Source organism: Hemitrygon akajei, chromosome 20 (assembly GCF_048418815.1).
Source record: "Hemitrygon akajei chromosome 20, sHemAka1.3, whole genome shotgun sequence".
NCBI lineage: Eukaryota > Metazoa > Chordata > Chondrichthyes > Myliobatiformes > Dasyatidae > Hemitrygon > Hemitrygon akajei.
This window is the reverse complement of record NC_133143.1, coordinates 62,780,644-62,799,919: the sequence shown is the minus strand read 5'-3', so window position 1 is coordinate 62,799,919 and position 19,276 is coordinate 62,780,644. Positions and strand designations below refer to the sequence as shown.

Below are 19,276 nucleotides of genomic sequence, written 5' to 3'. Positions count from 1 at the left end.
AGGAATCTGATAGAGGAAAATGGACTGTGTGAGAAAGGAAGGAGGAGGGGCACTGGGGGGAGGTGATAGGCAGGTGAGGAGAAGGGAGGAGGGAAGACAGAATGAGGAATGGAAAAGGAGAGAAGGGGAGGGGAGGAGGGGCGTCAGTTGGAAAGCTGGGCAGAGCATTGGCAGTTGAAGTTTAATCTTAACAAGTGTGAGGTGACAATTTGGGAAATCAAATGTGGGTAGAACATGCACTGAGTGGCCACTTTATTAGGTACACCTGTACACCTACTTGTTAATTACAAATATCTAGTCAGCCAATCATGTGGCAGCAACTCGATGCATAAAAGCATGCAGGCATGGTCAAGAGGTTTGGTTGTTGTCCAGATCAAGCATCAGAATGGGGAAGAAATGTGATATAAGTGACTGACTGTGGAATGGTTATTGGTTCCAGATGGGGTGGTTTGTGCATCTCAAAAACTGCTGTTCTCCTGGGATTTTCATGCACAGTAGTCTCTAGAGTTTATAGAGAATGGTGTGAGAAACAGAAAATAACTAAAGAATGTTGATGAACAGAGAGACCTAGGCACCAAGTCTAGTGTTCCCTGAAAGTTGGGAGAATGGTGGAGAAGAAATTGGTGTGCTTTTCTTCAATGGTGGGGCACATCCTGTATGCGCTAGGATGTTCTCTTGCAACTTCACAGAACGCTGGTTAGACCACACAAGGATATTGTTTGCCATTCTGGCCATCAATCACACTGTAGTATGGAGGAAATTGCACTGGAGAAAACCCTGAGGAGATTTGCCAGGATGTGACCTGCATCAGAGGATTTTAGTTCACGTGAGAGATTGGTTAGGCTAGGCATGTCTTCCCTGAAGTGAAGGAGGCTGAAGGTTGACAACACAGAAGTATATGAAAATACAGGAGGCATAGGTATTATAGATAGTCAAAATCATTTTTTCCATAGTAAGGATATTAACAGCAAAATGGTGTAAGTTTAAAGTGAGAGGAAAGAACTTTAAAGGCAGTTTATTTTGACAGAGTTGTTGAGATCTGGAATCCGCTGAAGAGAAAATGGTGGAACCAGGTCCAAAGTACCTACACCATTACAGCACATTACAGGCCTTCCACCCCATGATGTTGTGCTGACCTTTTAACTTGCTCTAAGATCAATAGAACTCTTTCCTCCTACATAACCATCCATTTTTATTTCATCCATGTGCCTATCTAAGAATCTCTTAAATGTTCTAAAGTATCTTCCTCTACCATCATCCCTGGCATGGTGTTCCATCCACTCACCACTCGCTGTGTAAAAAAAAAAAACAACTTACCTCTGACATCCCACCCCTTTACTTTCCTCCAACCATCTTCAGGTTACGCCCATTGTATTACCCATTGCCACCCTGGGAAAACTTCTCTGGCTATCTTCTCAGTCTGTGCCTGTTACCCGTCTATCAGATCACCCCTCATCCTCCTTCTCTCTAAAGAGAAAAGCCTTAGCTTACTTAAGCTATTCTCATAAGGCATGTTCTCTAATCCAGGCAGCATCCTGGTAAATCTCCTCTGCACCCGCTCTGAAGCTCCCACGTCCTTCCTATAATGAGGTGACCATAACTGAACGTGATATTCTAAATGTGGTCTGTCCAGGGTTTTATAGAGCTGTAAGATTACTTTGCGGCTCTTGAACACAAACCCCTGACACCATATGCCTTCTTAACCACCCTCTCAATCTGTGCTGCACCCATACACCTTATAAAGTAAGGTATAGAAGTTAAGTTCCAAGATAGATATTTTATTGATCCCAAAGGAAATTACAGTGGCACAGTAGCATTACAAGTGCACAGATATAAATATTAGAAGAGAAGTAGAAAGAATAAAAAATAACTTACCACGAACAGTCTAAAAGGAGGGGGTCATCACTTCCCCGGCTACAGAATGACTCATTATAGAGCCTAATGGCCGAGGGTAAGAATGATCTCAAATGGCGCTCTTTGAAGGAGCACAATTGTCTTAGTCTGTTACTAAAAGTGGTCCTTTGTTCTACCACAGCCCCCAGTGTGTCCAGTTTGACTTCTATAACAGAGCCAGCCTTTTTGATCCGTTTGTTGAGCCTGTTGGCATCACCTGTGTTGATGCCATTGCCTCAGCACATCACCACATAGAAGATTGTACGAGCGACAACAGACTGGTAGAACATATGAAAAATTTTCACAAACAGGATTAACGTAAGTTGGCAAAAAGGTCATCATAGAAATGCTGGGCCAAAGGCCCTGTTTCTGTGGTGTATGACTATATTAGCCAAGGTTCAAATGAGTCTGCGGATTGCAGTGATTGTGACTGCAATGACTACGGTCTGCAGCCTGTAATTTCCCTTTTGGGAGTTCTGCTTCTGAACCGTCTGTATGGCCTGGCTTTGTTTGTGATATTCTGAAGGATTCAGCAAACCAGATTCGCGAGAATGCAGGTACAATCACAGCGACTATTACTGGAGTGGACTTGGGGCTGGTCTGAAACACCGTGCTGGATTAAAGCACCGGGGCCCAGGCAGATTGATATGCTGAGCTAGATTAAAAAGATTAAGGTGTCTAGTGCGAAGGATGAACTGCTTCTTGAGACTTTACTTGCCTCAGTGCTGAACTGACTCTGCAGCTGTGGCCTGCAGCCATTGGCACTCACCTCAGCGCTGAACTGGCTCCATCCATGGCTGTGGCCTGCAGCCAGTGGGCTCCTGGACCAGTTGCAGCTCTGAACTGGCTCTGTGGCTGTGGCCTTACTTTCAGGGACTCTATGCTTCATGTTCTGTGGATTGTTTATGTGTTTTTTATTGCACTTTTTATTTTATTTTTTGCATATTGGTTGTTTGACTGTCTTTGTGGTATGGGGAGTTTCATGAATTCTATTGTGTTTCTTTGTTTTGTGCCTGTCTGCAAAAAGACAAATCTCAAGGTTGTTTATGGTATACATACTTCGCTAATAAATGTAATTTGACATTGGCTTTGGCACTAAGCGAATTCTTTAGATCCTGTCATGTGCTTTCATTATTTCTCAAGCATTTTGATAGATGAAGAAACTTTTGATTAAATGTTTTTTTTCAAAATATCCCATTAGCCCTGGTTTATTACAAAACAGATGTGTCACAACAGCTTTGGTCATAAGGCATTGGGTTTAGGGCTATATCCCTTCCACTCAACCCACAATCTCTTTGACCCATTACCAGCAGGAAGGTGGTACAGGAGCATCAGGATTAGGACTGCCAGACTGGGTAACAGATTCTTTACCCAGTCTGTGAGATGAATGAATCCCCTGCCACCTCCGAGGTTTCGGCACCAGGACAGCAAGCTGCTAACTCTTTACCTGTGCTGCACACTACATACACTTTGAATTATATTTTATTAATTGTGGTAATATTTTGTTTCTGTGTTGTGTGTGATTTGTGTATTGCGGGTGTACTGTGACCCGGAGGAATACTGTGTAGCTTGGTTGTATGTGGGGACCATCAGATGACAATAAACTTTAACTTTTGGCTTCTGGTCAAGATGGCGCACCCACGGTCGACATCTTCTGGATAGACCATGAAACTATTTATTTCACTTCCTTCATGTCTTTTATGTATCGAGTGTGTTTCTGGAACTGTTGGAGCCTGTGGTTTGCAATTTAGAGATCTTTTGGGTGATCCAGTGCTTTGCAATCTCCGAGAGGATTCTGGGAGGCAGAGGCAGCGAGTGTGATCCTCGTAGTGAGCAGGCTGAGGTACGGGCCATGAGTGGATGTTTGACTCCACTTTGCCAATTAGTGCTTCCACTGTTTGCCGAATAAAGCGACAAGGGAGATTGAAGCATCGAGACGAAAGTGGAGGGTGTGTGCCGGCTGCCTGCCTTTGACCTGCTGCCAGAGAGGCGAGAGGCTGCCCCAGTATCTGGAGAATGTTAGCCCGGTTTTTTGTATTTTGGATATGGATATGATATGGACTTGCAATCTGGACTTTTTTTCAGTCTTATAGTTTTTTCCATATTCTATGTTTCTCGTCTGATCTTACTCGTCTTTTTGTGTGCGTGGGAAGGGGATTCAGGGGTTGATGATCACGCTACCGTTCTTTCTTGGTTCTCTGGCTATCTGGAGAAGAAGAATTTCAGAGTTGTATATTTTGATAATAAATAAACCTTTGAATAAGTTACTGGGTTTAGGGCTTCGAGCTGCTTTCTTTCTAGCTCGCAGGTGCTGCTTAGCCTTAGTAAATACTGTAGAGAAACTGGTCCTAATTGTGTACCCAACCATGCTGTGGAATAAAGTTATTTTACCAAATTTAACGTTTTTTTTAAAGCTACATTCAACAACTTCTGTAAGACTCATGTATTCCTTTAAAAGATGTGACCATTTAATTAGTTCTTACCCATCTGCCTCTTCCCTTTGCCCACACATCTATTTTCTTAAACACACACAACACACAGGAGGAATGTCCTGACGAAACGTCTCAGCCCGAAACGTTGACTGCTCGTTTCCACGGATGCTGCCCGACCTGCTGAGTTCCTCCAGTGTGTTGTACGTGTTGCTTTGACCACAGCATCTGCAGTGTACTTTGTGTCATCTATTTCCTTCAGTTGGTATCCCCATATTGTGTGTGATGAGAAAGAGCAAAGAGATAAATTCTTGAATCACTGCTTACTTTGCATTCTTTATCAGTGAATCTGTAAATTTGTTGGAATGCATTCAAATGTGAAGCAGCCACTCCACCAGGTTCAGGAACAGTCATTATCCCTCAACCACCAGGCCCTTAAACCAGAGGGGATAACTTCACTCACCCCAACACTTTACCCACAATCTAAGGACTCACTTTCAAGAACTCTTCAACTCACGTAGCATAGTGGTTAGTACAACGCTTTACAGTACAAACGACCCTGATTCAATTCCCACCACTGCCTGAAAGGCGTTTGTACATTCTCCCCATGACCACGTGGGTTTCCTCCAGGTGCTCTGGTTTCCTCCCACATTCCAAAGACATACCGGTTGGTAGGTTAATTAGTCATTGTAAATTGTCTTGTGATTAGGCTAGGATTAAATCGGGGGATTGCTAGGTGGTGTGGCTTGAAGGGCTGGACAGCCCTATTCTGCACTGTATCTCAATAAATAAACTCATGTTCTTGATATTTATTGATTATTTATTTATTTTTGTGTTGGCGCATGGCCAAGTGGTTAAGGCGTTGATCTAGTGATCTGAAGGTCGCTAGTTCGAGCCTCAGCTAACTGAGCGTGTTGTGTCCTCGAGCAAGGCACTTAACCACACATGGCTCTGTGACGACGCCAGTGCCAAGCTGTATCAGCTCTTGCCCTTCCCTTGGACAACATCGGTGATGTGCAGAGGGGAGACTTGCAGCATGGGCAACTGCCGTTCTCCCATACAACCCTGCCCAGGCCTGCACCCCGGAAACCTTCCAAGGAACAAATCCATGGTCTCTCGGGACTAACGGATGCGTATTTCTATTTATTTTTGGTTTTTTTTTCTTTTTGTGTTTGCAGTTTGTTATCTTTTGCACATTGGTCTGTCTTTGTTATGTGTGGTTTTTTCATTGATTCTATTGTATTTCTTCATATCTACTGTGAATGCCTGTAAGAAAATGAATCTCAAGGTGAGATATGGTTTTTTATATACACACACACTTTGATAATAAATTTACTTTGAACCTTGAACAAGGTCCGGTGGCCTTGTTGAAATTTAAGCCTATTACTGTATTACTACACAGTTCAGCTGTAGATATATTGAGCCAGGTTTTTTAAACATAAGACAAAATATTTTCAAAGGAGCGTACCACTTTCCATGTTACCTGCACTGACCCGTTTCATTAAGCATGTCCTGCCCAATCTGTGGCACGGTCTTCAGATGTCACATCGTCCTCATTAGCTACCTCATTAGATCTGAAATGGGAGCAGGTAGTCTGCCAACTGGAGGAACTGTCTAAGAAAAATAGTAATCACCATGTACCCTTGTTACTTCTCAGCTGTTACCTCGTGTAGAAATAATAGGAAGATTCTGTATATTCATTTTAAGCATCAGCTGTAATCCTAAGTAACACACACAACGTGGTGGAAGAACTCAGCAGGTCAGGCAGCATCTATGGAGAGGAATGAACAGTTGATATTTGGGGCCGAGACCTTTCATCACACAGGAAAAGGGGGAAGAAGGCACAGTAAGAAGATGGGGGGGGGGGGCGGAAGGAGAAGGTGTACAAGGTGGCAGATGATAGGCGAAGACAGCCGAGGGGGGAAGTAGGTGGGTAGGGGAGGGGGGAATTTCAACTGTGTATTTCTCTACATAGATGCTGACTGACCTGCTGAGTTCCTCCAGCATTTAATGTGTGTTGGTTGCTTGGTTGCTCTGGATTTACAGTAACTACAGAATATCTTGTGTTTCTACAAATTAGCGACTGTGAAAGTTTTGAAAGCAGTAGAGTAAATTGCTGGTTTAGTTTTGCTGACATCTCTTGGAGTGTTACTAATCAAGCAATGAATTCTTGGGCTCGAAGCTTTGACCTTGCTTTAACTCCAGGGATATCTTAATTATTCCTTAAGGTTTAAGCTGGACACACAGTCATCCACTATGCATTCACATGAGATATGGATACGGCACAGCTTGTGGGCAATGTGAGAAAGCAATTCCCCATTTCCTCTCCAAATCATCCAAGTCTCATTTCCACTCTCGTGATCAAATGCTGATGGTTTTTTGTGTGAAGCACTCTCTTGACAACTGCCTTAAATCTGCCTTTTGTTATTTTGGTCATCCTGCAAGAACTAAAATCGCTTTGTCTTCTGTAAACAGTTTACAATCCTATCTGTTTCTCAATATTTAAAAAAGCTGTCATTGGGTTTGATTGAAAGCTCCTGCTTTCTACAAAGCTCTTTTTGTTGTTCTGTTGATTATTACTATGTTGTAATTATATATGTAGTGCAAGGTTTATTATGCCCTCAGATATAAATTAACCTGTACTACGAGTTTTTGATGACTTGATATTGTCCATTTTGCTTCTCTACATGTGTAAGTTATACCCCAGTCAGATTAGACATGAACTCAGTGGTCACTTTATTTAGGTACTCCTGTACACCTTGTTAATGTAAATATCTAATCAACCAATCATGTGGCAGCAACTCAATGCATAAAAGCATGCAGATGTATTCAAGAGGTTCAGTTGTTCAGACCAAACATCAGATTGGGGAAGAAGTGTGATCTACTAAGTGACTTTGACTATGGACCAATTGTTGGTGCCAGATGGGGTGGTTTCAGTATCTCAGAAACTACTGATCTCCTGGGATTTTCACACAAACCAGTCTCTAGAGTTTACAGAGAGTGGTGTGAAAATCACAAAACATCCAGTGAGTGGCAGTTCTGTGGGTGAGAACACCTTGTTAATGAGAGAGGTCAGAGGAGAATGGCCAGATTGGTTCAAGCTGACAGGAAACTCAAATAACCACATTTTACAACAGTGTAGGCGAGCTTCTCTGACCACACAAGAAGTCAAATGTTGAAGGGGATGGGCTATAGTAAAAGAAAACCACAAAGATACATTCTGTGGCTACTTTATTAGGCCACTGTAGAGTATAGAAACATGTATTTGTGATTGTATAGTAGTAGTAACATATATTTGTGCTGTGCCTTTTAATGCAGTAAACTATTCCAGAACTTTCAGAGATATGTCTTGAAACAAAATTTGATACTGTGCCATGTGAGGAAATTAGATTCACATGGTGTAGATTTTAGCTAGAAAGTTTTTAAGGAACTACTTAAAGGTAGATAAACAGGGAGGAAGATTTTGAGGTCTTGGCTGTTGAAGTCAATATTGCAGCGGTTTAAATTTGGGAACAATCAAGAGGCCAAGATTGGAGATTTGCTAATACTTTAGAAGGTTGTCGGTATTGAGGAGGAACTCAATGGGCCACATGGCCAAATTCTTCTCCTATGTCTATGGTCTTATTTAAAGCAGAGGTGTTGCTTAAAAATAATGTGTTGACAATAAGCTTGAAGTGTGTAGGTGTAGGTCAGGAAATGCACACAGTGGGTGAAAAGGACACCAAAAATATCACCAAAACAGCATATTTGGATTCATATTCAGGTTTAATATCACCGGCATAGGGTCGTAGAGAAGTACAGCACAGAAGCAGGCTCTTTGGCCCATCTAGTCCATGCTGAAAACCGTTTAAACTGCTACTCCCATCGACCTGCATTTAGTTTTGTTTCAGAATCTTTCCAGGGAGAAGGTACAGAGGAGATTTACAAGATTTTTCCTGGGACTTGAGGGACCTTATTCCCTCGAGCATAGAGACTGAGGGCAATCTTATAGAGGTATACAAAATTATGTGGGTTATAGATAGGGTAAATGCAAGCAGGCTTTTCCTGATGATGTTGGGTGAGACTAGAATTAGAGGTTAAGGATGAAAAGTGATATATTTAAGGGAGACCCGAGAGGGAGCTTCTTCACTCATGGTGGTGCAAGTGTGGAGCGAGCTGCCAGCAGAAGTGGTAGACGCTGGTTCGATCGCAACATTTAAGAGAAGCTTGAGTAGGTATATGGATGGGAGAGGTATGGAGGGCTATGGCGCATATGGGACTAGGCGAGGTAACAATTTGGCACAATTTAAATGGGCCAAAAGGCCTGCTTCTGTTTTGTAGAAACCTAGAAACATGGAAAACCTGCAGCACAATACAGGCCCTTCGGCACACGAAATTGTGCTGAATGTGTCCTTACCTTAGAAATTACCTAGGGTTACCCATAGCCCTCTTTTTCTGAGCTCCATGTACCTGTCCAGGAGTCTCTTAAAGACCCTATCGTATCCGCCTCCACCACCGTCGCCGGCAGCCCATTCCACACACTCACCACTCTCTGAGTAAAAAAAACTTACCCCTGACATCTCCTTGTACCTACTTCCAAGCACCTTAAAATTGTGCCCTCTCATGTTAGCCATTTCAGCCCCAGGAAAAATCCTCTGACTATCCACACGCTCAGTGCCTCTCACCATCTTAAGCACCTCTATCAGGTCACTTCTCATCCTCTGTCACTCCAAGGAAAAAAGGCCGAGTTCACTCAATCTATTCTCATAAGGCATGCTCCCCAATCCAGGGAACATCCTTGTAAATCTCCTCTGCACCCTTTCTAAGGTTTCCACATCTTTCCTGTAGTGAGATGACCAGAACTAAGCACAGTACTTCAAGTGGGGTCTGACCAGGGTCCTATATAGCTGCAACATTACCTCTCAGCTCCTAAACTCAATCCCATGATTGATGAAGGCCAATGCACTGTATGCTTTCTTAACCAAAAAGTCAACCTGCGCAGCAGCTTTGAGTGTCTTATGGACTTGGACCCCAAGATCCCTCTGATCCTCCATACTGCCAAAAGTCTTACGTCATCATATTTGACCAGCCAAAATGAACCACCTCACACTTATCTGGGTTGAACTCCATCTGCCACTTCTTAGTTTTGCATCCTATCAGTGTCCCGCTGAAACCTCTGACAGCCTCTCCACACTATCCACAACACCTGTAGTGCTCTGTGACTCTCAGGTTGGTGCCTCGGGAGCACAGTTTGTTAAGAAGAGCAAGGAAAATGGCTATGGTCTTCCCAGGATATAGTGGGAGGAATGATTTTGCTTGCTCATTGCCAAATGCTGGGTAGGTGGACTGACAGTTTAGAGATGAGGTCAAGGCAGGTGGCAGCGGGAAATCGGCATCACTCCTGGAAGAATGCTGTGCTTTTTGTGTCCTTGTGGAGGCAGAGCATGTAAATGAGCAAAAGGATGGGATGAAGAATACAACTTTGCTGTATACCAGAGATGAAGTTAAAGGTTGCGAACAGAAGCTTTGGCAGTTGGCTGTTGTCCAACAGAGCTGGGCACCTACGCAGAGACTTTAGAGGAGAGTGATCTGCTGAACTTTGTAAAGACAGCAAGCTGATAGAAAAGGATAGGTTACCTTTGTCACAATCAGAGGCTGTCATCATTGAGTTTGATAGCAGTCTTTTTAATATTGTTGGAGGATTTGAACCTTGATTTGTGAGGAGGTAATTTCTGACAACGGAGCTCTTGACAATGGAGTATGAAGGATATAGATAGGGTTAATGCAAGCAGGCCTTTTCCACTGAGCTCGGGTGAATCTAAAAGTAGAGGTTATAGGTTAAGGGTGAAAGGTGAAATATTTCAGAGGAGCCTGAGAGGAAAACCTCTTCACTCATAGGGTGGTGTGAGTGTGAAGTAAGTTGAGGTGGTGGATGCAGGTTCAATTGCAACTTTGAAGGGAAATTTGGATAAGTACAAGGAAGGTCAAATATTTAAAGGAAACCTGAGGAAACTTCTTCTCAAGTGTGGAATGAACTGGTGGATGCAGGTTCGATTGCAACATTTAAGAGAAGTTTCTATAAGTACATAGATGGGAGAGGTATGGAGGACTATGACACATATAGCACTAGCCAGTAACAGGTAGGCACAGACTTGATGGGAGTAGAGAACTTGTTTCTGAGCCTTAGTGCTCTGTGACTCTTTGGCTGGGAGCTTGTCTTTTATTTTGATCACATGATAGGTTATTGATGATTTCTTCTATGTTGCTACCAAGTTTGATCTGGTTTGAGCATTTCACCGGACATGTTACGACTGTGACTGTTAAGTTTAGAAATCAGATATATTTGCACACGGTTTATTAAGTGCTAATTACTCATATGAGCTGTTCTGTGTGTTAGAGTATACTAGGAATCATTTCTGTTTTTTGATATATATTAACAACTTGCATGTGAATGTAGGAGGAATGATTTTGCAAAAGGAGACAAGGATTTGCTTGTATTGTGGATAATGAGGTTGTCCAAGGCTGCAGCAGACTGTAGATCATAAATTGGGTGGAGAGTTGGTAGGTGGAATGTAGTCCCAAATTGTGATGGATTTTGAGAAGTCAAATAAGAGTAGGACGTGTACAGTAGGTGATAGGGCACTAAAGAATGTTGACAGAGAAACCTAGAGGTCCACAGTCCTGAAAAAGACACACAGACCTTTCAATATTGAATATTGAAAAGCCTTGATAGAGTGGCTGTGGAGAGGATGTTTCCTATACTGGGGGAGTCTAGTACCAGGGTGCGCAGCATCAGAATAGAGGTATGTCCCTTTAGAACAGAGATGAGGAGCTTCTTTAGACAGAGGGTGGTGAATCTGTGGAATTCATTGCCACAGACAGCTGTGGAGGCCAAGTCAGTGGGTATATTTAATGTGGAGGTTAATAATTTTTTAAGTAGTCAGGGTGTCAAAGGTTACTAGGGGAAAGCAGGGAATGGGGTTGAGAGGCTTAATAAGTCAGCCATGATTGAATGGTGGAGCAGACTTGATGAGCTGAATGGCCTAATTCTGCTCCAGTATCTTATGGTTTTATGGTCTTACTTGAAATGAAGAAGGCATATGGCCCTCATGGATTAGGGAAGAGAATAGAAGGTTTGGGAGGTTATGTTGTAAATTTATAAAACACTGGTGAGGCCACACTTGGAGTATTGTGTGCCATTCTGATCTCCACACTTTGGAAAGGATGTGGTTCTGTTGGAGGTGATACAAAGGAAATTCACCAGGATGTAGCCTGGACTGGAAAACTAGTTATGGGTTTTTTGGTTCCCTAAGGTTGTTATAACTGGGGCTGGTAGTGGGCTAAGCTCCCACTGCCTATTAAATGCTCCCAATGGTGTGCACCTCAAATTGCCCCTGACAACCAAGTCCAGCACCTGGCCTTCACGTGTGACTTAGCTACGCAGCCTGGCAGAACTGCTTCTACTGACAAGAGAAGAGGTTAAGATAGGTTACTGGCAGCCTAAAACTAGTTACTCTTGGGCAAATGGGGATCTTCAGCCATGGTTAGTTGCTCACCTAGGAGAAGGAAAACTCTGATCTGAATCCTCTGCTGCCTTACGACTATACCCACTCATGGGAAAGGCTTCAGTAGTAAATCCCGAGGGAAAACTCCTGAGCTGGAATCCCTCAAGTAGTCCAACGCTGACTGGCAACTCCTGCAGCGACACTGGTGCCAAACTGTATCGTTCCTTGCCGCTGCTTTGGATTCATCAGCTGTGTGGAGAGATGGAGCAACAGCTTAACTGCCATCGTACTGCCATGACTTGCGACTCACTTGCGTATCATGTAGATCGCTGGGGCACTACATCCATGGTCAACCACAAATAACTGTGGGCCTCATATGAGGAGTTGATTGGATATGCTGCACGTTTTCCCTGGAACAAAGGAAGCTGAGTGGTGACTTAGTATCTAGTATTATGGGATCCATAGACAAAGTAAGTTGTTGAAATCTTTGCCCCATTGTAGAGAAACATAAACAAGTGGACATATTTTAAGGGGAGTTATAAGAGTTTTAAAGAGGATGTTAGGGGTAAATTATTTTACACAGAAAGTGACTAATATTTGGAATGAACTCCCAGAGCAGGTGGTAGAAGTAAAGATTAGCCTTATTTGTCACATGTACATTGAAGCATAGAGTGAAATGCTTCGTTTGTGTCAACAACCAACACAGTCTGAGCCTGTGCTGGTCAGCCTGCTAGTGTCCCCCCACTTCCAGTGCCAACGTACTACTGACCCTTACTAATCCATCCTGTCTTTGGAATGTGGGGGGGGCAAAGCGAGCTCGTGGATTAAACTCACGCAATCACAGGCAGAACGTGCAGACTCCTTACAGACAGTGTTGGAATTGAACCTGCGTCCTGGGCACTGTAATAATGTTCTGCTAATTGCTACGGTGCCGTGCCTCCCACATGTAATATTTGATCTGAAGCATTAGACAGATACTTAAATGCCCAAGGCATAGGAAGGTGCAGTCCCAATGTGAGATTGGGTTGGGTGTAGAGATTAGGTACTGATTGGAATTTTTTAGAGTGTGTGCTTTTGTGTCAAACACCAGTGACCATGTTTCCTCATTCCCCAGATTGTCCAGTTTTGTGAGCTTTTTATGAGTGTTGGTGCAAACAGAATATGCTGCAGTGGTTTGGTGTACCAAAACTGGATGAACAAACTTTACACAATATTTCTGTAGAGTTTCTTCACTCTTTAAAGGAAAGCATTTCCTTTCTCAAAATGTATTCCAACAATAGTTTTTCCTTATTGATCTTGTTTCCAATAGCAATTTTAAATAATGCCATGCTTTTATGTTTGAACATAGGAACATAAGAAATAGGAGCAGGAGTAGGCCATCTGTCTCATTGAGGTTGATCCACCATTCAATAAGATCATGGCTGATCTGGCAATGGACTCATCTCCAACTACCTGCCTTTTCCCCATAACCCTGAATTCCCCTACTATGCAGAAATCTATCCAACCTTGTATCAAATATATTTACTGAGGTAGCCTCCACTGCTTCATTGGGCAGAGAATTCCATAGATTCACCACTCTCTGGGAAAAGCAGTTCCTCCCCATCTCTGTCCTAAATCTACTCCCCCGATTCTTGAAGCTAAGTTTGTGGCTTGCGACTGTTTTTTTAACAGTAGCTGCTTTCAGGCCAGTTCTCTTTTTAAAGTTCAAAGTACATTTATTATCAAAGAAAGTATATATACCCTTTGAATTCTTTTCCTTGCAGGCATTTACAGGAAAAATAAAGGAATACAATAGAATCTATGAAAAACCATACAAGAACAAAGACTGAGAAACAGCCAGTGTGCAAAAGAAGACAAACTGTGCTAATAAAAAAAAATCTGAGAACATGAGTTGTAAAGAGTCCTTGAAAGAGAGTCTGTAAGCTGTGAATCAGTTTGGAGTTGTGGTCAGTGAAGTTATTAGAACCTTTTGGTTGAATGGTAATAACTGCTCCTGAACCTGCCTGTGTTGGGACCTAAAGCTTCTGTACCTTCTATCCGATGTCAGTAGCTTCTCGTCATTTTTGGATTGGATTAAATAAGCAGGATGTTGCCTGGATTGAAAGTCTGTAGTTGCAATGAGTGATTGTGTAGAGGGGGTTTATTCTCACTGGAATGTAAGAGACCAAGGGATAACCTAACAGAGCAGGGGTTCCCAGCCTGTGGGTCCACCATTGCCTGGCAGTGAATGGTAGGTGTCCATGGCATCAAAAAAGAAGTTGCAAACCCCTGTAACAGAAGTTTATAAAACAAATAATACTGAGTTATACTGTAGGGTCCTTGAAAGAGAGCCTGTAGGTTGCAGAATGAAGTCAGTGATGTTGTCCATGTTGGTTCAGGAGCCTGATGGTTGAAGAGTAACAAGTGCCCCTGGTCCTATGTGACCTATGTATCACCTGCCTGAGGGCAGTAGTTCTTGGATTGAGTTAAAGTAGTAGGATGAAATGAAACTCTGTAGAGGTAAGGAAAAATTGGATGGATGGCTGAGGGATGACCTAATAGAGGTTTATAAAATTGAGGGGCAAAAAAGGACAATCATGGTCTTGATCCCAGGGCATGGTAAACTTTGAACTAGAAGGCACAGGTTTCAAGTGAGATGAAAGATATTTAAAGGGGGTATAAAGGGTACATTTGTGTACAGAGAGGGTAGTTTGTTTGTTTCCTGCCGTGTCGTATGATGTGGGTGATCATGGTCTTTCCATGACCATGTCTGTTCTTTGCAAATTTTCCACAGAAGTAGTTTGCCATTGTCGCCTTCTGAGCAGTGACTTTACAAGATGGATGACCTCAAACATTATCAATATTCTTCAGAGATTGTCTGCCTGGTGTCAGTGGTCATGCAACCAGGAATTGTGATGTGCACCAGCTGCTCACACGACCATCCACCACCTGCTCCCGTGGCTTCATGTGACCCTGATCGGGTGTGGGGGGTGTCTAAGCAGGTGCTACACCTTATCCAAGAGTGACCTACAGGCTAGCGGAGGGAAGGAGCACCTTACACCTCCTTTGGTAGAGATGTATCTCCACACCACTATGCCAATAGAGGGTAATGGTTATCTGGAGTGAACTGGTAGAGGCAGATATAGTTAGAACTTAGAAAAGATTGTTGGACAGGTACTTAGGTAGTGAAAGGCATAGAGGGATACCATCCTAATGCAGGCAAATGGTTTTAATCCTCGAGCGTCACAGTCGGCATTGATGAGATGAACAAACAGCCCATTTCCTGCTATATGATTTTACTAACAATTTTACTAGGGGAGTGATAAAGGCAGGTGATAGAGTAGTATGGGGAGTGATACAGACAGATGGTGTAGAGCAGAGTGGGTAGGTGATAGAGAGTGATACAGGCAGATGGTATAGAGGCCTACAGGCAGGCTGATAATTTTAGAAACTAATAAGGGGAAGAAAAGTGCATTGTATGGCACATAATGAACAGGAGCACCTATTGTTTTTAAAAACAATTTCAACAATCAACAAGAGGTTAAATTAATTTAAAAATGCATTTTATGCTAAGAACATATTTAGCAGGCTTTTAATAAGGGACCAAAACCTCCATCACGACTGCAATTTAAAATGGTCATCTAGGGGTACTATTCCTGTAATTATGCTGCGTGAAATTGGTATGTCAGTGGCTATATTTCATTAGGAGTTTGAAGAGATTTGATATGTCACCAAACACTCTAGCAAATTTCCACAGATGTACAATGAAGACCCATCTCACTGGTTGCATCGGGGTGTTGTGAAGGGGCCATCTGCACAGGACTGGAAAAAGTTGCAGAGAGATACATACAGACTCAGCCAGCTCCATCTTGGGCACTAGCTGCCCCAGCATCCAGAACATCTTCAAAAGGCAATAGCTCAAGAAGAATCCCATCATAAAGGACCCCCATCATCAGGATATGCCCTCTCCTCATTGCTACCATCAGGGAGGAGGAACAGGAGCCCTACATTTTAGGAACAGCATCTCCCCTTCCACCATCCGATGTCTGAACAGATAGTGAACCAACACATGAACTCTACCTCAGTATTTTTGCCCTATTTACTTATTTAATTTTTTAAAATATATTTCTTATTGTAATTTATCTATTTTGTGTATTGCACTGTACTGCTGTGGCAAAACAGCAAATTTTATGACATATGCCAGTGATATTAATCCTAATTTTGATTCTAAAATTACTTTACATTTTTAAATCACTATAATATGGGAGAATTTGCAGGAAGGAAATTTGCTGATTGGATCTCAAATTGAGAGACCCCCCCCATCTCAATTGTCATCCATGAAGCATATTCAATAATACAAAATGATAATAGATAAAACACATATTAAAAGTGCATTGTATTACTAATGCAAACGGACCCTTTGCAAATTCTAGAGATATATAAATCAGAGCTCTGAAATCATTCCACAATGCTATCTTACGAAATGCAGCCGCATATTGCTGTGAAGAAGGATTGCAGAATTCTGCACCCCTTGAACGGGGAATAAGCATGAAGATTTAAATCAGCCACTAAATAAAGAGGTGTATTTTAAACTGATTTAAATTGACTAAGCCATTCACAGAGTCTTGCATCTGTGCATTCGAAGCCTCTGGAGAACTGTCAAACACAGAAATGGGAATAAGAACAGAAAGTGGTTACAAATAAAACATGGCATGGTCTTAAACCAATTGTGCATGGTTATCTTTGGCAGAATAGAAAACTAATTGAACATGATAAACTGTAAAGTTAATTAACACACACAAGTTTGTTGATTACCTCCACAGCATTATATTGTCCTTTTCCTGCCAGCTTTCCATCCCAGCTGTCTCCTTTTCAGAGAATGTCACTGGTAAACAATAGAGACACCATAACAAGTCGTAAACTGCCTGAGTGACAGCAGCCCCTAGTGAAGCTACATCTGTAGAAAATGATTGTGTCTGATTACCTTTTGAAGACAGCAGCACACACATTGCATACTAAGTGTCACTTATGCATTGCTTTACTTTGCACCTGATGTATCTGTTCCATACTGACTCAAATGTATTTCCTAAATACCCCTCACCTCTATGAAATGGTACGGTAGTTGGGCAAAATTATCTTGACGTGCCTCTTATGTCTAAGAATTATGACTTTGATGACAGGTGTTTACATCTGTCTAGCACTTGAGGGAAGAGGTACTGTATGTATAAAACACTTAAAAGGCGGCTTAATATTCTCTTTCTCCTTTAGTCACAACAAAGACAAATAATAATTAGAATCAGGTTTATTAACACTAACACATGTAAAATTTGTCATTTTGCTGTAGCAGGACAGTGCAGTACAAAAAAACCCTATAAATTACAATAAGAAATATAAAAACATAAATAATCACGTAGGTTCAGAAATTTGATGGCAGAGAGGAAGAAGTTGTTAAGGTTGGTGTTGATGGTGTTAAATACTTTCTTAACTTTTATTTTTGCACTACTTATTTAATTTAACTATTTAATATACTTAATGTAATTCCCAGTCTTTTCCTCTACTATTATGTATTTGGATTGTACTGCTGCCGCAAAGACAGCAAATTTCACGTCATGTTGGTGGGGTTATTAAACCTGATTCTGATTGTGAAAATGTCAAAAGCTTGGGGCTAATCAGAGCACGCTGTTATAAGAACAGTTTGAATTGAATTTACTGGATGAGTGAAATGTTGGTGAGTGCTTTTGAAGAACTGTAATACTGAGCAGATTTGAATAAGAAAAAGAAGAATGAAATTATTTATACTTCCAATGAGCTGTTGTAGGTCTTTTATTAGAAGGCTTTATATTGGAATAGACATCTTGGGGCATTAACTGTCAACAGAATTATTTTTATTCTCGATAAATCAGAGAAAACGCTTGGACATCTTTTCTTTAAAAATCTCTCATTTCTGATCTACTGAGTGAATTGATGAATAGCATATTTTTTAAGGACTTATTACTAAAGATTTATCAAGCAGTTTCTCAAATTACATTTTGGCTGTATTAATGCATTATTCCTTCATCTAACATAAGTGTTTGTACAACTGAAAAACTGCAGCTGTCGAAAGATTAACCAGCTGAGCAGTGTTGTCAGCATTAGTTCGGGTCTAATAAATGAGACGATGAAGCTATTTATCAATCCCTTGTCCAGAGTAAAATCTTAGCCCATGATTAATAGTATTCTATTCGCAAGCTTTGGCAATGTTTGCGTAATTATTGTGATTGTTTTTAGATAAGGCACGTTGGAGGGGTGGCAAAAGAAAGCGTATTGCAATTATTTTAAAACTAAATGCCAATATCCTGCTTCCAGGTGTCGGTGCGGCACGAGCAGGCAATCTCACGTTCATGGTTGGTGGATTGGAAGAAGAATTTAATGCAGCCAAGGAACTGCTGAGCTGTATGGGAACCAATGTGGTTTACTGCGGAGGGGTTGGAACAGGGCAGGTAAAAAAAAGATACCTAATTTAATTGTGGAACCGTGGTGGTGTAGTGGTTAGCACAATGCTGCTACTGCTTAGAGTGTTCGGACTTTAATTCTGGTGTCTTCTGTAAGGATTCTATACGTCCTTCCCGTGACCACGTGGGTTTCCTCTGGATGCTCTGCTTTCCTCCCACAGTTCAAACACGTACCAGTTAGTAGATTAATTGGTCATTGTAAATTGTCCTGTGACTAGGCTAGGGTTAAATGGGTCAGAAGCACCTGTTCCATGCTGTATTTCAAAATGAATAAATAGATTCAAAGTCAAACTCAAATTCAAATTCAAAGTAAATTTATTATCAAAGTACATCTATGTCACCATTCTCTTGTGGACATACTTAGCAAATCCAAGAACCATAGTAGCAACATTGAAAGACTGCACCCAGCAGGGCAGACAAACAACCAATCTGCAAAAGACAACAAAGAGTGCAAATACAAAAGAGGAAAGAAGCATGCACAAACAAATAAATAAATAAGCAAGCAAGCAATAAATAGCAAGAACGTGAGATGAAGAGCCCTTGAACGAATCACATCTTCCGATCAAGATGTCACCAGTGAACAATGATTCCTTGGGCAACATCTTCCAGATAACAAATCTTTCCAATTATTTCACTTTTTCTGCTCCTTTTGTTTGTTCCTTTTGTCTTGTTTGTGTTACAGAAACTGTTGCCTGCCTTTGACGTACAGTTTGTAACTCCATCGAAGGATCTAGTGCCATTAAGTGTCCGGAGAGCTGCCTGTGGGGGGGAAGAGGGGCGGGGTTGAAAATGTCTGGGAGCACGTGCTGACTTATGGAAATAACCAGAGACAAGGCGTGGGGTCAGGAACGACTCCATCTTGAAGTGGCGAGGAGGATTGAAGCGTAGAGGTTAACACGGAAGATGTCAGAGATGACTTTCAACAGCGAATGTCAGCAGCCAGTTGGGTAGTGGTCAGACGTGGGCTGACGATCACTCTTTACGGAAGGACTGAGTTCAT

The 19,276-nt window shown here is 41.9% G+C and overlaps 1 protein-coding gene across 1 annotated transcript in view; it reads left to right on the top strand.

Moving 5' to 3' along the window:
- The window catches only part of LOC140713863 (3-hydroxyisobutyrate dehydrogenase, mitochondrial-like), a 140,413-nt gene that overhangs the window by 76,492 nt on the left and 44,645 nt on the right, over positions 1–19,276 (top strand). The window contains exon 5 of the mRNA XM_073024465.1: positions 18,131–18,264. Coding sequence (XP_072880566.1) covers positions 18,131–18,264 — 134 coding nt within the window. The remainder of the gene's footprint in view (positions 1–18,130; positions 18,265–19,276) is intronic.